The 13857-nt window shown below is 44.3% G+C and overlaps 1 protein-coding gene across 1 annotated transcript in view; it reads left to right on the top strand.

Annotated features, from left to right (window-relative positions):
- Positions 1 to 12920, top strand: part of DMRT1 (doublesex and mab-3 related transcription factor 1) — a 60407-nt gene extending 47487 nt beyond the window's left edge. The window contains exon 5 of the mRNA XM_081176802.1: positions 11832 to 12920. Coding sequence (XP_081032928.1) covers positions 11832 to 11986 — 155 coding nt within the window. The 3' untranslated portion in view covers positions 11987 to 12920. The remainder of the gene's footprint in view (positions 1 to 11831) is intronic.
- Positions 12921 to 13857: the final 937 nt, after the last annotated feature.

The raw sequence follows: 13857 nt of genomic DNA, 5'->3' as shown, positions 1-13857 counted from the left end.
AGGAGGCGGGGGACGGCGGCGGTGCTCTGCTGGAAGGGCGCCCGAGATTATTGGGGGGGCTGAGCCCCCCCAAAAAATTTTTTGAGGGGGCTCGAGCCCCCTCAGGCCCCATGGAGTCGGCGCCTATGCCGGAAACCAATGTCCCCACTGTGGAAGGACGTGTGGATCCAGAATTGGCCTCCACAGTCAGTTACGGACTCACTGTTAAAACCGTGTTCATGGAAGACAATCTTACTCGGCTACGAGTGATCGCCAAAGAAAGAAGAAAGAAAGACTTGGCAGATGGTCTTCCATCCCAAAGGACATTTCTGTACAGTGGTACCTCGGGTTAAGTACTTAACTCGTTCCGGAGGTCTGTACTTAACCTGAAACTGTTCTTAACCTGAAGCACCACTTTAGCTAATGGGGCCTCCTGCTGCCGCCGTGCCGCCAGAGCACGATTTCTGTTCTCATCCTGAAGCAAAGTTCTTAACCCGAGGTACTATTTCTGGGTTAGCAGAATCTGTAACCTAAAGTGTATGTAACCCGAGGTACCACTGTAGGTCCAAAGCGATCATTATGTTTTCTGTCCCAATATGGCAAACCCCTATCGATAACATTCCCTCTGTATGACTGCATTATTACGCACTGAGGGGAAAAGGAGAGCCAATGTCCTTCCTTTCTTTGGCCCGTGACATAACAAGTGTCAAATCTTGAAAGGCCAAACTACTGCTGTTGACACATCTAGATTTGTAGGCAAGGAACTCTAGGTCAGTCTGCTGTTTGCTTTTCCCCAACATGTCAACCTCCCCCTATTTCTTTTTTCTTTCTGTTTTAAACAAGGGAAACAGGAAAGGTATTTGTTTCAAGTAATAGCTTTCAGGAGATCTATTGTCCAGGGCGGAGAGAATTTAGTTTTTCTTAGCTAATTTTAGTTGTTCCATCACTTAACAGCAAGCTTTCCAGCTAACTACAAATACTGGCATGTACTGGGGAAGGATGATATGAGCTCTGATAGGGCAGATGGAACGAAGCCATCCATTCATCCTTGCGCACTAAATGCCAAGAATGAAATCCAGTTCGAAAGTACACAGTGAATCAGTCGAGTGGCAGGCATTTGAGATAATCCTAATGGTTTTTTAACACTGTTGGTGAGAAGGGGAGATCAGCTGCGGCCAGAGATTCTGTTGTGAAATAATAGGCGTATTCAAGGCAGAACTAGGTGTTCTGATAAGCATGGCGCTACGGCTGAAAGTGGCAGCTCAGTATACAGGGATTTTTGTAAAGTGTAGGGAAACAAATGAGCCTTGTCTTGTTGGTTTGCCCGTTGTCACCAGGGTACGGATATGTTTCAGCACGCATTATAGACGGGGGAGAAAACTTAATATTGGCTGCCATTTTGGACAGCACCGGTGTCTTAAACTGTCCCACCCATTATGGCAGAGGTCTGTGCAGGGTGTGGTGTGTGGAAATTTTGTTCTCCCTTCTGCTTTTCATACTATATTGAGAAGATATGGCCCTGCAAATACGTATTTACAGTGTTAGAAAGTACTGTGACCTGTTGGGGGGGGGGAGAAAATACCTACGCATTTTCCACCATATGACTGGATAAGAAGAAAATATATATATAACTTATCCCAATATTCAGAATGATGTAATTAGATGGTCATTTGGAACATTTGGGGTCTGTGATCCATCCATGTGCTAAATAAATATTTCACTGGGATCACTGTAATGTAGGGTATAGTCAGCAGAGGAATATATTTGGAAAATCCTGGATTTTGATATAATTTATCTCAAACGGCTCACCAGTTTGTGGGTTCTCCGAACTTCCGCCCTATATTCCTGAAGCCCACTGGTGCCCTATTACAGCAGTCCCTTCTCCCTCGCCTCTGCCCCAATTACAAAATCTGTATCCTACAAAGATAAGCAAAAATAATAAAACCTAAATTTAAAAAGAAAACAATATTTGTGCTAAACCAAAGTATTGACATGGTTTCCCGTTAAATTCTCAAATGTTGGTTATTATTAGTGCACTATTGCCCTTGAATATACAATAATATTCCTTGAGTTGGCATTAGAGTGCATGTAATGAGCGCTCACACCTTCATTTGTGGGCGTCCTTTATGGGACCGTGTGCAGCACCTTTGCCGTCTCGGGTGGCGGTTTGAGGCCTTGGGCGGAATCCTTTAGTCTATCTTCCCTAAATGGTAACTTAATTTCGAGTTACGAACACCGCATGCGCAGAAGCGCCTTATCGCGCCATGCGCAGAAGCGGCACCTCCAGTTACGGACTTTTCGGGGTAAGTACAGACCCCCGGGACAAATTAAGTTCACATCCAGAGGGTCCACTGTACCTTCCATTTCCCATCCCGGCCTGACCTTTTCCCATCAAAACAGACAGAATAGATTTACTCACTCCTTTGTTTTATTGAGAAATCAACCGGATCTGCTTCTATTAATCAACAAGCCCTTCCTCAAATAGGTAACGCTCCGGGGAGAATGCGATGGACTCCCTTTGTCTTTTACATATTTGCACTTCCAAACTGGACCTACTCTGGCTTCCATCTGCTCCTGGTTATCTGCATTCAGAAAACCAACCTTAATCTATGCCCTCACCGCAAAGCTTTTCATTTGGAAAAGCCTTCGCCACATTTTATAGACCATCTTTTGGGCATGTCGGTGCTCTGTTTTGATTCCAGTGCCAGCCTATACTTGTCTACTTGGAAGTAAGCCCCATTGATGGCAGTGGCGGCACTTACTCCTAGATAAGTGGCAATAGGATTGCAGCCTTAATGTAGAAATGAGCCTTCGGATCCAGATTCCAAGCGAGTCTGCAGAATGGATGTGCCTTCTATTTCCTTCCCTGAATAAGAAGGTGAAAGAGCTTTAATAAATGGTCTGTAACACTTGAGAGCTTAAATCTTTAAAAAATTGCTTCTTATTAAGAGTCTAATGGTTTTTAAATGTAAACACAAAGAACATTTGCCTTCTAAGCATGACTATCCTAGTGGTTTCTCACTTCACTAGAAGCATATTACGCTTTCCAGGCCATTGACTTACAGAAGATCACTCAAGTCTAGGCAGTTCTTTGTATGGCATCTCAGTTCATTGATGACTTTTATTTTGGAGGTTATGTGTTCTGTTTTGTTTTTGCATTTTGGCCAAAATGTAACCAATATCATACAAGGAAGGAAGGAAGGGAAAAATACGCAAGTTCCAAACTAAATACTAATTATTAGCCGCTAAGTTGCATGTGCCCAGGTAAACATGCAAATATTTATTTTGTAGTAAGACTGAGACAACAGTACAAGGCTTGGCACATTCCTGGGAGATCGGTATTCATAACTCAGTCCACCAGCTGTGGACTAAACCGGGTGGATTAGCAGGCAATGCTTGATTTCCTTATTTTTCCATGAAACGAGAAAACAGTAATGACCAGTTGGGAGAAACGAGAATGAGATGGAACCAGCCTATGTGTTGTGGCAGGGCTGCCTTTTGGGTGGTTTTGAGGCAGAGCCCTGCTCCACGCTTCAGCTGCTCATGCCTCCAATGCCTAAATCTCTTACAGCTTCCACCAATTTTCCAGATGTCACAAAGGTGAGGAACAAAGGACATCTCTGAACAAGCTGTGCCCTCTCGTAAGGCGACCAGAAGCAAAAGAGAGCAGGGCTTCTGTACCTTAGTAGCTGAGTGGAAGGGGCAATTTGGGGAGATGCAGCTTGTCATAGCGAAGAGTAAAGGTCCATCTGCTGGAATTAGGGTTGCCGTCCACCCCTAGAAATACGGGAGTGTGCGTGTGTTTGTGTGTCCCTTGTCCTTCTTTGGACTTCAACCAGGACAACTTTCCCCCCGTATTCGAGCTCCCATAATCCCTTGCCATCGGCCATGTTGGCTGGGAATGATGAAAGTTGGAGTCTAGCAAGGTCTGGGGGCCATGACTGCACCCCTTCTTTAGGGTTTGTGCATGGTGTAAAATCTGAAGAGTCGGTTCAGTGGCGACTGATGAGGCCAGAGGTTGGTGGTCTGGAAACCACAGGTCTTGCCACTGGCAGGAGTAATGGATGGACCACGCTGATGCACTTGTACCATCCCAGTTTTGGCCCTCCCAGCAGAGGCATGGGCAACACAGGAGATCAAGTGAGCACCTTAAAAAGATGGCGCAAGTCTCTTCTACCGGCTGCCTTTGGGCTCAGCAAATAAATTTGAGATTTCTCTCCATAGTTATCTAAACTGAAGAAAGGGAGGAATCTCCCAATTGTGGCCCCTCCAGGGCACAAAGCATTGGGGGATGGACGGACTTGTTTTCTTATCATGAATCAGAAGGAAACTGTGTGGATGGGAGTCGCCAATGGAGGCAAGGACATTCCCTTCCTGTGGGACAGACTATGAGGAATCTCTCATTTGGAACAGGTTCCTTGCCTCGTTTGCACTTGACCGTTGCCACTGAAATGGGTGGACATCACAGGGGCTTGCTCTGAGAATAAAAACAGCTTTCCACACTTAGAAAATACTGTATTTTCTACAATGGGAACTTTGCCTGTTTTTCCGATCGTTGCCAGGTCGAGTTTGCAGCGGTTGCAGTGAAGACGTCTCTGCCTGAAAACAGAATTTGGGTCATTACCACCATTCCTTACAAGTTCATGCCTGATTCTGCCAGGTTGACCACATCTTTTTAAGCAACTTTGTGCAATCTGGCCTCTGTCAATCAATGGAGTCAACGGGAGGTGAATTGTTCCGCGTTACCTTTTTAAAGGATCTTAGCTTGGCGTTGGCCCCCCACTAAACGACAAGCATTCAGAGTGGAATAAGTCCTGATGGTTAACGCATTGAGGGCTCTCAGACAGCCTCTCCTGTGATTTAGCTTTTTCCAAAGGACTCTTGGTGCACTTGTCTAGCGATGCATTTTGCTAATTACACCATAGATTTCCCCGGTGATGAATAAGTGCTGAATTAACACAGGAGCTTTAATGTTTCGCTTTCCCTATTATTGTTGTACAAGGAGCCGTGCGGCAGATGCCGGCAGTTAGTTACACAAACATTAGTCTTAACGATTGGCCATTTGGATTTGGTGACAAACGGCAGCCTGGTGGAAATCTGAGCCTCAAACCAATCAGGAAGTTAATGAGGAGAGAAATTACCACGGCAGCTTCCCCTTAATTACATCCACGCCAGGCGGGAAAGGAGTGCCGTTGCGTGGATCTTGACTCATCAAAGGTGAGCAAGGTCAGAGACCCCTTTGCTTTGCTTTTTGTATCTAGTGGAGATGGAAATGTTGCCAGTATTTCTTGCACTGTATTAGTTTTCCAATTCTTCCAATATTTCATATCTGTTTTTATTTTTCATTTTTCCGGAGACGGGACACTTGTGGTTTCGTTTCTGCTTTTCTTTTTCCTTGCCCTCTGCTTGACAGCAGATCTACACCAGTTTTGGTCTGTTTCATATGTCATCACAGCAGCAAGATTCCTGTTTGATAATAGCAATAATTTTATTATTGATAACCCACCCACCTGACTGGGTTTCCCCAGCCACTCAGGGTGGCTTCCAGCACATATAAAAAGCGTAATAAAACATAAAACATTAAAACCTTCCCAACACAGGGCTGCCTTCAGATGTCTTCTAAAAGTTGTGTAGTTCTTCATCTCCTTGACATCTGGTGAGAGGGTGTTCTACGCTTCCCCAGCCCAGAACATTTTCCAGCCTGAAGAACCCAAATGGCACCCACTCCCCAGGACAAACACTTGAAAAAGTCCTGCTGCAGCATTCATACACTTAATTCCTGCTTCCCTTCCTTTCCCCGGCCATTGCATGCCCCTTCTCATGGTGCCACCTGAAGCAGATTGCTCCACATTGCCACATGGCAGGGCCGGCCCTGGACTCCTCTATTTCTTTGCCCTGCGCCCTTTCCATGTCAGAATGGGCAGCCACTGACACACGTCAGTGTCTCCACGCATTTCCTTGGTCATTCCAACCATGATGGGAGTGGCAGAAATCTGCAAATGGATGGTGGTAGAGAAACTATTACTAGTGGTGCTCAACACATCGTGGTGAGGGTCATGTGTTTATTAATGTGTATCCCATCTTTTAATCCCAGTGCAGAGAGAAAAGACCCCTTTCTGATTTCTCTGCACTTTCAGAAGATTTGGGAGAGAAATGGATCTTCCTTTTGCTTTGTGCTAAAGTTTGGAAAAATTGAAAAGGACAGTAATAATAATAATAATAATAATAATAATAATAATAATAATAATAATAATAATAATAAAAATTATTTATACCCCACCCTCCCCAGCCGAGACCAGGTTCAGGGCGGCTAACAACCGATATAAAAACAAATTGATTGAAATACAACTTAAAAACAAGATTAAAATACATTAAAACATTAAAATGCAACCTCCACTACTGCAGGAGTTTTGATGCCTGTTCATGTTTTCCATAGGGGAGTTGTTAGTTGGTGGAGAGGAGGAGAGTGGCTGGATCAGGCTCTGCCGCTCATAGCTGTCAACTTTTCCCTGTCCTTGCGAGGAATCCTATTCGGAATAAGGGAATTTACCTTAAAAAAAGGGAAACGTTGACAGCTATGCTGCCACTGTCTCGGCCTCCCTGCTTCCCTCACCGTCTTCTTTCTCCACAGAACTGTTGGCCTCCGTTAGCACCTGCCGGAAAACTTTTAATTGTGTTTGGATATCAATTTTATTATTGTCCCTGACGTTTATTGCTCTAAGGCGATGTTGGTTTTATCATCCTTCTGCCGCTTACGAGAAGTTGTTCAAGTGTTTCTGCTTTCTTCTGCTGGATAGCTTATGTCAACGTTACTTTTATGCAACATGCCTTCTAAATGACTTGCAATGTTTTATTTTGCTAAAACCAGCAGGGTAGGATGAATCGGAATAAATAAATAATCATAATGGAACATTTTTTCCTCATTCCGTTTATATGTGTGGGAAGAACCTCTTTAACTGAATCACGCTAATTATTATTATTATTATTATTATTATTATTATTATTATTATTATTATTTATGTTTATACTCCGCCCTCCCTGGCTAAAACCGGGCTCAGAGTGGCTGACATCAAATGTACAACACATTAACATAAAATCAGGCAATCAATTAAAATACATCCTAAAATCAGATCAGGAAGTTGAATTGAGGTTGGGTTGGGGGTTTTTTTATTCCTTGCACAATTCACAACCTACTCCTTGTCCTCATGCCTTCTTAAGGAGAGGTCTGGGGCTGGCAGTTATAACTATTAATAGTATAATTGGTTAAATATGTATACTGCCCTATATCCACAGGTCTCAGTTGCTAAGTGAGAGTCAACTTGTTTATTTTCTGGTGGAAATTTTGTGATTATAATAGGTACAAGGCAAGCAGAAACCTTGTTCCACCTTCAGTTGCCATGCTGCGAGCAGATTCATCTTCCTTTCATGCAGCTGTTAAAAGTCAGAGGAGCGCTGCTGGCAGCAGAAATGTGGCAACCCTTAGCAGGGGCAGACTTTGGTATTTCATCGATGCACAAATGTGGTGCCTCTGCCTGTCACGCTCCGTTCTGCCCATGTCGTGCCATCATTGCCACGTCCTGTAGTGTCCCCTAGGCTCAGCGCCCAGAGGGGTGGAACCAGTCATCCAGTTCTGCCTCTGCCCTTATCCTATTCATCGTTGTCTGTGGATAATAATACAGTGGTACCTTAGGTACCTAAGGGACGCGGGTGGCGCTGTGGGTTAAACCACAGAGCCTAGGACTTGCCGATCAGAAGGTCGATGGTTCGAATCCCCGCGACGGGGTGAGCTCCCGTTGCTGGGTCCCTGCTCCTGCCAACCTAGCAGTTCAAAAGCACGACAAAGTGCAAGTAGATAAATAGGTACCGCTCCGGCAGGAAGGTAAACGGCATTTCTGTGTGCTGCTCTGGTTTGGCAGAAGCGGCTTAGTCATGCTGGCCACATGACCCAGAAGCTCCCTTGGCCAATAAAACGAGATGAGCACCGCAACCCCAGAGTCGGTCACGACTGGACCTAATGGTCAGGGGTCCCTTTACCTTTACCTTAGGTTACATACGCTTCAGGTTACAGACTCCGCTAACCCAGAAATAGTGCTTCAGGTTAAGAACTTTGCTTCAGGATGAGAACAGAAATTGGGCTCCGGCGGCGCGGCAGCAGCAGGAGGCCCCATTAGCTAAAGTGGTGCTTCAGGTTTCAGGTTAAGAACGGACCTCCGGAACGAATTAAGTACTTTACCCGAGGTACCACTGTAATAATAATAGTAAATTTTATTTATTTTATTTATTTATACCCCACCCTCCCCAGCCAAGACCGGGCTCAGGGCAGCTAACACCAAATATAAAAACAATTGATCGAAATACAACTTAAAAAAACAAGATTAAAATACAACATTAAGCGGCGTAAGGAGGAGCGGAGTGGCCGAGGTGGCAGACTGGGAAACAGTCTGACCAATATTTATATATGCAACTATAGCGGCAAGGTTATTGATTGCCAAAAATGGGGAAAGGCCTCTCCTCCTCGCAGAGGAGGCATATTCAGCTCCCTGCTCCTGATTGCTTCTGCTGCCGCGGCCAAGCCTCCCAGCCGACTAATAGGGCCGGCTGGTGGGCGGGGCTAAATGCATTTAAACAGCCGCAAAAGCAGTCAGCTCCCAGTCTGTTCCTGCTTTCTTCGGATCTCCCGCCCTCCCTCCCTCTTAGGTCAGCTTCTTTTTGCGTATTGACCTTACTATGGACTTCGGTTGGTTGTCTTGGTTGTCCAAGGGGCCTGGTAGGACTTTTTTTATCCATTTGGCAAATTGGCACCAGCCTCTTGGTTTTTTCACCTACCTCGTAGCAATTCGTCACAACTTTCTGGCATTGGAGGTTAGGCATTGGAATATGTGTTCTGTGTTGGAGGATTGGGTATGCGCCATCATTTACCCCTCCTCTTTTGGGTATTCCGTTAAAAGAATCCGGCGGTCATGGATCCTGTCCGATGCCCTGCTGGTGGCTAGGGCCATAGCACGACCCCTGGTGACATCAGGGGAGCTTCCAGTTGTATTTGCATCAGCAAGCTCCTCCCATTGGTTGTTACCCTGATATGACTCCCAGCTGTGTGGGGTGGAGTCTGGTATTGCTGTTTTATCCAAAGGTGGCGCTGTGGGTTAAACCACAGAGCCTAGGACTTGCCGATCAGAAGATCGGCGGTTCGAATCCCCGTGACGGGGTAAGCTCCCGTTGCTCGGTCCCTGCTCTTGCCAACCTAGCAGTTTGAAAGCACGTCAAAGTGCAAGTAGATAAATAGGTACCACTCCAGCAGGAAGGTAAATGGCGTTTCTGTGCGCTGCTCTGGTTCGCCAGAAGCTGCTTAGTCATGCTGGCCACATGACCCGGGAGCTGTACGCCGGCTCCCTCGGCCAATAAAGCAAGATGAGCGCCGCAACCCCAGAGTCAGCCACGATGACCTATTGGTCAGGGGTCCCTTTACCTTTAAGCCAATACCACTCACATGCTGTAACCAATAAAAGTTGTGGCCTAATTTTGCCCATTAACCTAAAATAACGTGTCTGTGTGTCTTATTATAATCCTGGAGGGTCCTTGACTCACAAGCAGCAGCGTCCCAACTAAAACAGACTGGTTATCTAAAATGATGGAATACTTCCATTCTGCTGAACTAACAGGGAGGATAAGAGGAGATATGGTACAAAAAGTGAATAAGGAGTGGGCTATCTTTAAGGAATACATCAAAAATTATGTGGGAAAAGTAGAATTTCTGACAGATACCGAGTGAATCCAGAAAATGATTAGAGTGAAAGGAGAAGAAAGTTAAGATAAAAGAATAGAGTAAAGAAATAATGAAATGTGTTTAAGCTAGTTGGAAAAATAAAATAGCGTAACAAGAACGGCTGGAAGTCAAGTTGCTTGGTGGGTGTCTGTGTGGGGTAGGTGTGTAGGTATGTTGATATGTATAGTATAGGTAGGTATTATATAGAGCAATGTAGGTATGTTTTATGTTATGAAAATAAGGTAGTGTGTTGTGTATGTGTATTGTGTATTGTGTAAATGTACAGTGGTACCTCGGGTTAAGTATTTAATTAGTTCTGGAGGTCCGTTCTTAACCTGAAACTGTTCTTAACCTGAAGCACCACTTTAGCTAATGGGGCCTCCTGCTGCCGCCGCGCCGCCGGAGCCCAATTTTTGTTCTTATCCTGAAGCAAAGTTCTTAACTTGAAGCACTATTTCTGGGTTAGTGGAGTCTGTAACCTGAAGCGTATGTAACCTGAAGCATATGTAACCCGAGGTACCACTGTATATGTAAATGTATATGTATGTGTTTTATATGTTAATAAAAAAATAGAAGCCGTGCATGCCTGACAGGCTGGCAGTTGGCAGGTACCCCATCAGGGATTCTGCACCGTAATTTCACAGGGATGATTATGGAGGGAAGGAGGCGGGCTTCTTCTAGCCACGTTTTCATTTATTCCATAGAATGGTTCTCTTTTTTAAAAATCAAACAACAACAGTGGGTTCCCAAAAAAAGGTGTTGTTTTGTATAGCACTGAAATTTTTAGGGTCCCCCCCCCAATTAAAAATGGTACTTCATCCAGTCACACAGCAAACAGTAATTAATGTTGTGAGCTGCCTTGAGATCTACATAAATGAATAAAAATTAAGAATGGATAGATTAGTCTAGAACAGGGGTGTCCAACCGGTCAACCGCGATCAACTGGTTGATCCCCAGGAGGTTTGGGTCGATCGCGGGCTCTTTTTCGTTTGGGGGGGCAGAGGATCCAGCCCCACCCCCTCACCCCGTCCTTCATTCGCACATGATCGCTTGAACGGAAGACGTAGTACTCGCTGTGAGGCTCTTCGTTTCCTGATTGCTTTTCCGGCGAGTGACTTGCTCCTTTCCCCCTAAAGACAGCTTTACATTTTTGAACTGCCCCTCTAAAAAATATTTTTGACTTGAACCCCCCCCCCAAAAGAAAGAGATCAACAAATTTGACTTTCCCCCCTAAAAAAAGGTCAACAACTTTGACCTGAACATTGCCTAATGACATCTAGTCTACTCTGACATGTCAGTTTCTGTTTGGGTGAGGGGGGGGGATGTGTGGGAAAGTTCAGTGGCAGTTGAAGATATATTGTTTACTAATATCCTTCCTAACTTGCACTAGCAAGTTCCTTTACTTAGCAGAGTTACATTCCCCTTTTACATGCACAGCAGATGGCTGATCGTTCCTGGTAAATTCCCTTGAATCCCTCTTAAAAGAATAAAGACGCCACAATCTTACTCAAAGTCAATAAAAGAAATTTACTTACATCAGTTCACAGTTGGATTCCTGAAGGCAGTTATAAATGTGTACATGTGGATCTACCCCATATGGGGGAATAATCCCAGTGCTTCTGCTAGATGAGAAGCTAGCAGAGCAGTCCCAGCTAAAAGCTGGTCAAACAAAGAAGGAGGTAAAAAAGAAGGAAGGGTGCTGCACGACTCGTCCTTTCATTACCTGGACAGGTAAGGTCACGCCCACATTCTATCACAAGCAAGAGGAAGGATGCTCCAGCCAGGAGGAACAGGAAGTTTCGACTGGCTGGACCAAACATTCCCCTGCATGTCTTCTCTAGCATTACAAGGAATGTTGTACTTGACTGCTTCTCATGGATCACATCCCACAGGATGAGCATGGCAGCAGTCACTTGCAGACAGGTGCATGTGACGACAGAAGAGATATATGGATGGGAACCTGCCTAGGAAAGGACGGCGGCTCATCACTCCATGCCTTTGGGTGTATTCGTGTAGACCGTCACTGATCTAGATCGCTTAACTATGTGTTCCCTTTTTTCTCCCTCCCCTTTATTCGTTGCTTCCTCAGTATTTTCACCACCCAGTAGTCAAGATTCTGGCTTGGTTTCCCTTTCCAGCAGCTCTCCCATCAGCAACGAAAGCACCAAAGCTGTGTTGGAGTGCGAGTCGACCTCCGATTCTGGGACCTTCACTGTTCATTCTGTCATGGAAGACGGTGAATGAGCAGCTCTGAAGAAGCTCCTCCTTGGATGTCTTTGGAAAGTGCCTTCTTGTTGAGATGTGTTTGGTTTGGGATGATTGATGCCGATGTAACCGTTGAGAAAACGTTGAGTTTATTCCCTTTGTATTGTTCCGCACAATGTGATTTGCAACCTCTTAGTTTAAGGACACAAGTCTTTTCCCATTAGGGGCGCCCTGGCAGTTCCTTGGGGTTAATCCTGGTATAAAAAAGATAATACTTTGCAGATAAACTGTGATCAAAGTTAAGTGAATGGCTAAGCTAGTTATATAAGCTAGATTTCTACAGCGCACAAGAGTTAGTTCTTCGACAAAGACAAGATAAAATTGTAAAAAGGGCTTTCGGTATGATGAAGATTTTAAGAAATTGGCAGAAAGGTTGATAATTCTCTTATCACAAAATAATTCTTTCAGCTTTTATTTTTTAATGACAGTAAAACAGAATGTGCGAGTCAGAGTAATGTTCTAGGATTTACAAACCCCTTCATAAATGCTGCTTTCTATCTATTTGTAGGCTTCAAAAGTAGGGGGCGGAGTTTAAGTAAGAATAATACTTTCAACAAAAATCTGGTGATTTACCTTCATGGTTGGATGTTTTTATGGAAGATGCTAGATTTTGGCTAGGCATTTATTCTGCTAACAGCATAAAATTAACATAAATTTAGTACTTTCTAGGTTAACCTGTTTGCTACAATCTTGGCTTAAAGCATTTAAAAGTTACTACAGATTTTCGGTATTTGTTAAAAACTGCTTAGCATGTACTTTTTCTTGGGTTACAGAAGCCAAGCTGAAATGAAACTAGTCTTTAAAAAATTCATTGTTCTCTGTAGTTGCAGCGGTACCTGAAATAAAAACGTTATTGATGACCAAATTTTCTTGTGTATAGTTGGCAAGCTGTATTAAACAGGAAAAAAAGAAATTACTTGTATTTTCTTCACTCTGTGCTTTGAAAACATCTATTTGATTTCACCCCCATCTGTTGTAATCAATAACCTGACCATCTTGTTTTTTATTAAATGCACTTACTCTTAATTTCATCCACCAGTGGTTTTAGAGAGAATAATGTCGAGTTACCTATATGGGTTTGACATTATAAATCACTTCTCGGGGTTGGATTGTATAGCGGTATCGATTGATCCTGATATATCACAGAAATTTACTGTCACTTCTGTTTTCAATTAAAGATACAATCAGTCAGATAATGACTTAATTGGATTTTACAGAAGATTGAGTTTTATTGCCCAGTGCTTTACGAGTTTAGTTAAGGAAGATCATTTTATCACACTTGTCAGCCCAGCAGCCACTGCAGTCGAGTGCCCTTCTGCCGCAAGCTCCCTGCTGTTGCCATTGTGACAGAAGAACAGGGGGAGCAGAGGGCAGGTAAAGAAAAATATCAGCTTGGAGATGCTGGACTGTGTCGTAAAAGAGGCTGCTGCTGCAGCAGCCGGGAGATGGAATCCGCGCCACGTCCAACGCCCCAGCCCCGTGTTGTGATTTCTAAATAGTTGTTGAGATATAATGCCATAATTATTGGGGGAGCTTGCAGCTTGCCCCTGCCGCCAACATAGGTAGCAAGACAAAGGATATTTTGGAAATGTGTGTTTTCTACACTGCGACTCTGACGCTCTAATGTCAGTGAGCAATAGGAATGGGAATTTAACCGCACAGACACAGTCCTTGCAAAATACTGGCCTGGCTGAGCTCTTTTATCTTTGCAATGTTTCCCGTGTTTAACTGAGATTACGTGTTGGATCCTTCATTTGCTTCAAAGGCTTTTTGCTGAAGTCTTGGGAGGGTGGTCTTTTTTGTGGTGAACATACCTTCACTTGCAAGCAAATCTCTGTGGACCGTAGCCC

Source organism: Podarcis bocagei (assembly GCF_964188305.1).
Source record: "Podarcis bocagei genome assembly, chromosome: 17".
In the NCBI taxonomy this organism is placed as follows: Eukaryota; Metazoa; Chordata; class Lepidosauria; order Squamata; family Lacertidae; genus Podarcis; species Podarcis bocagei.
This window is presented reverse-complemented; position numbering and strand designations above follow the sequence as displayed.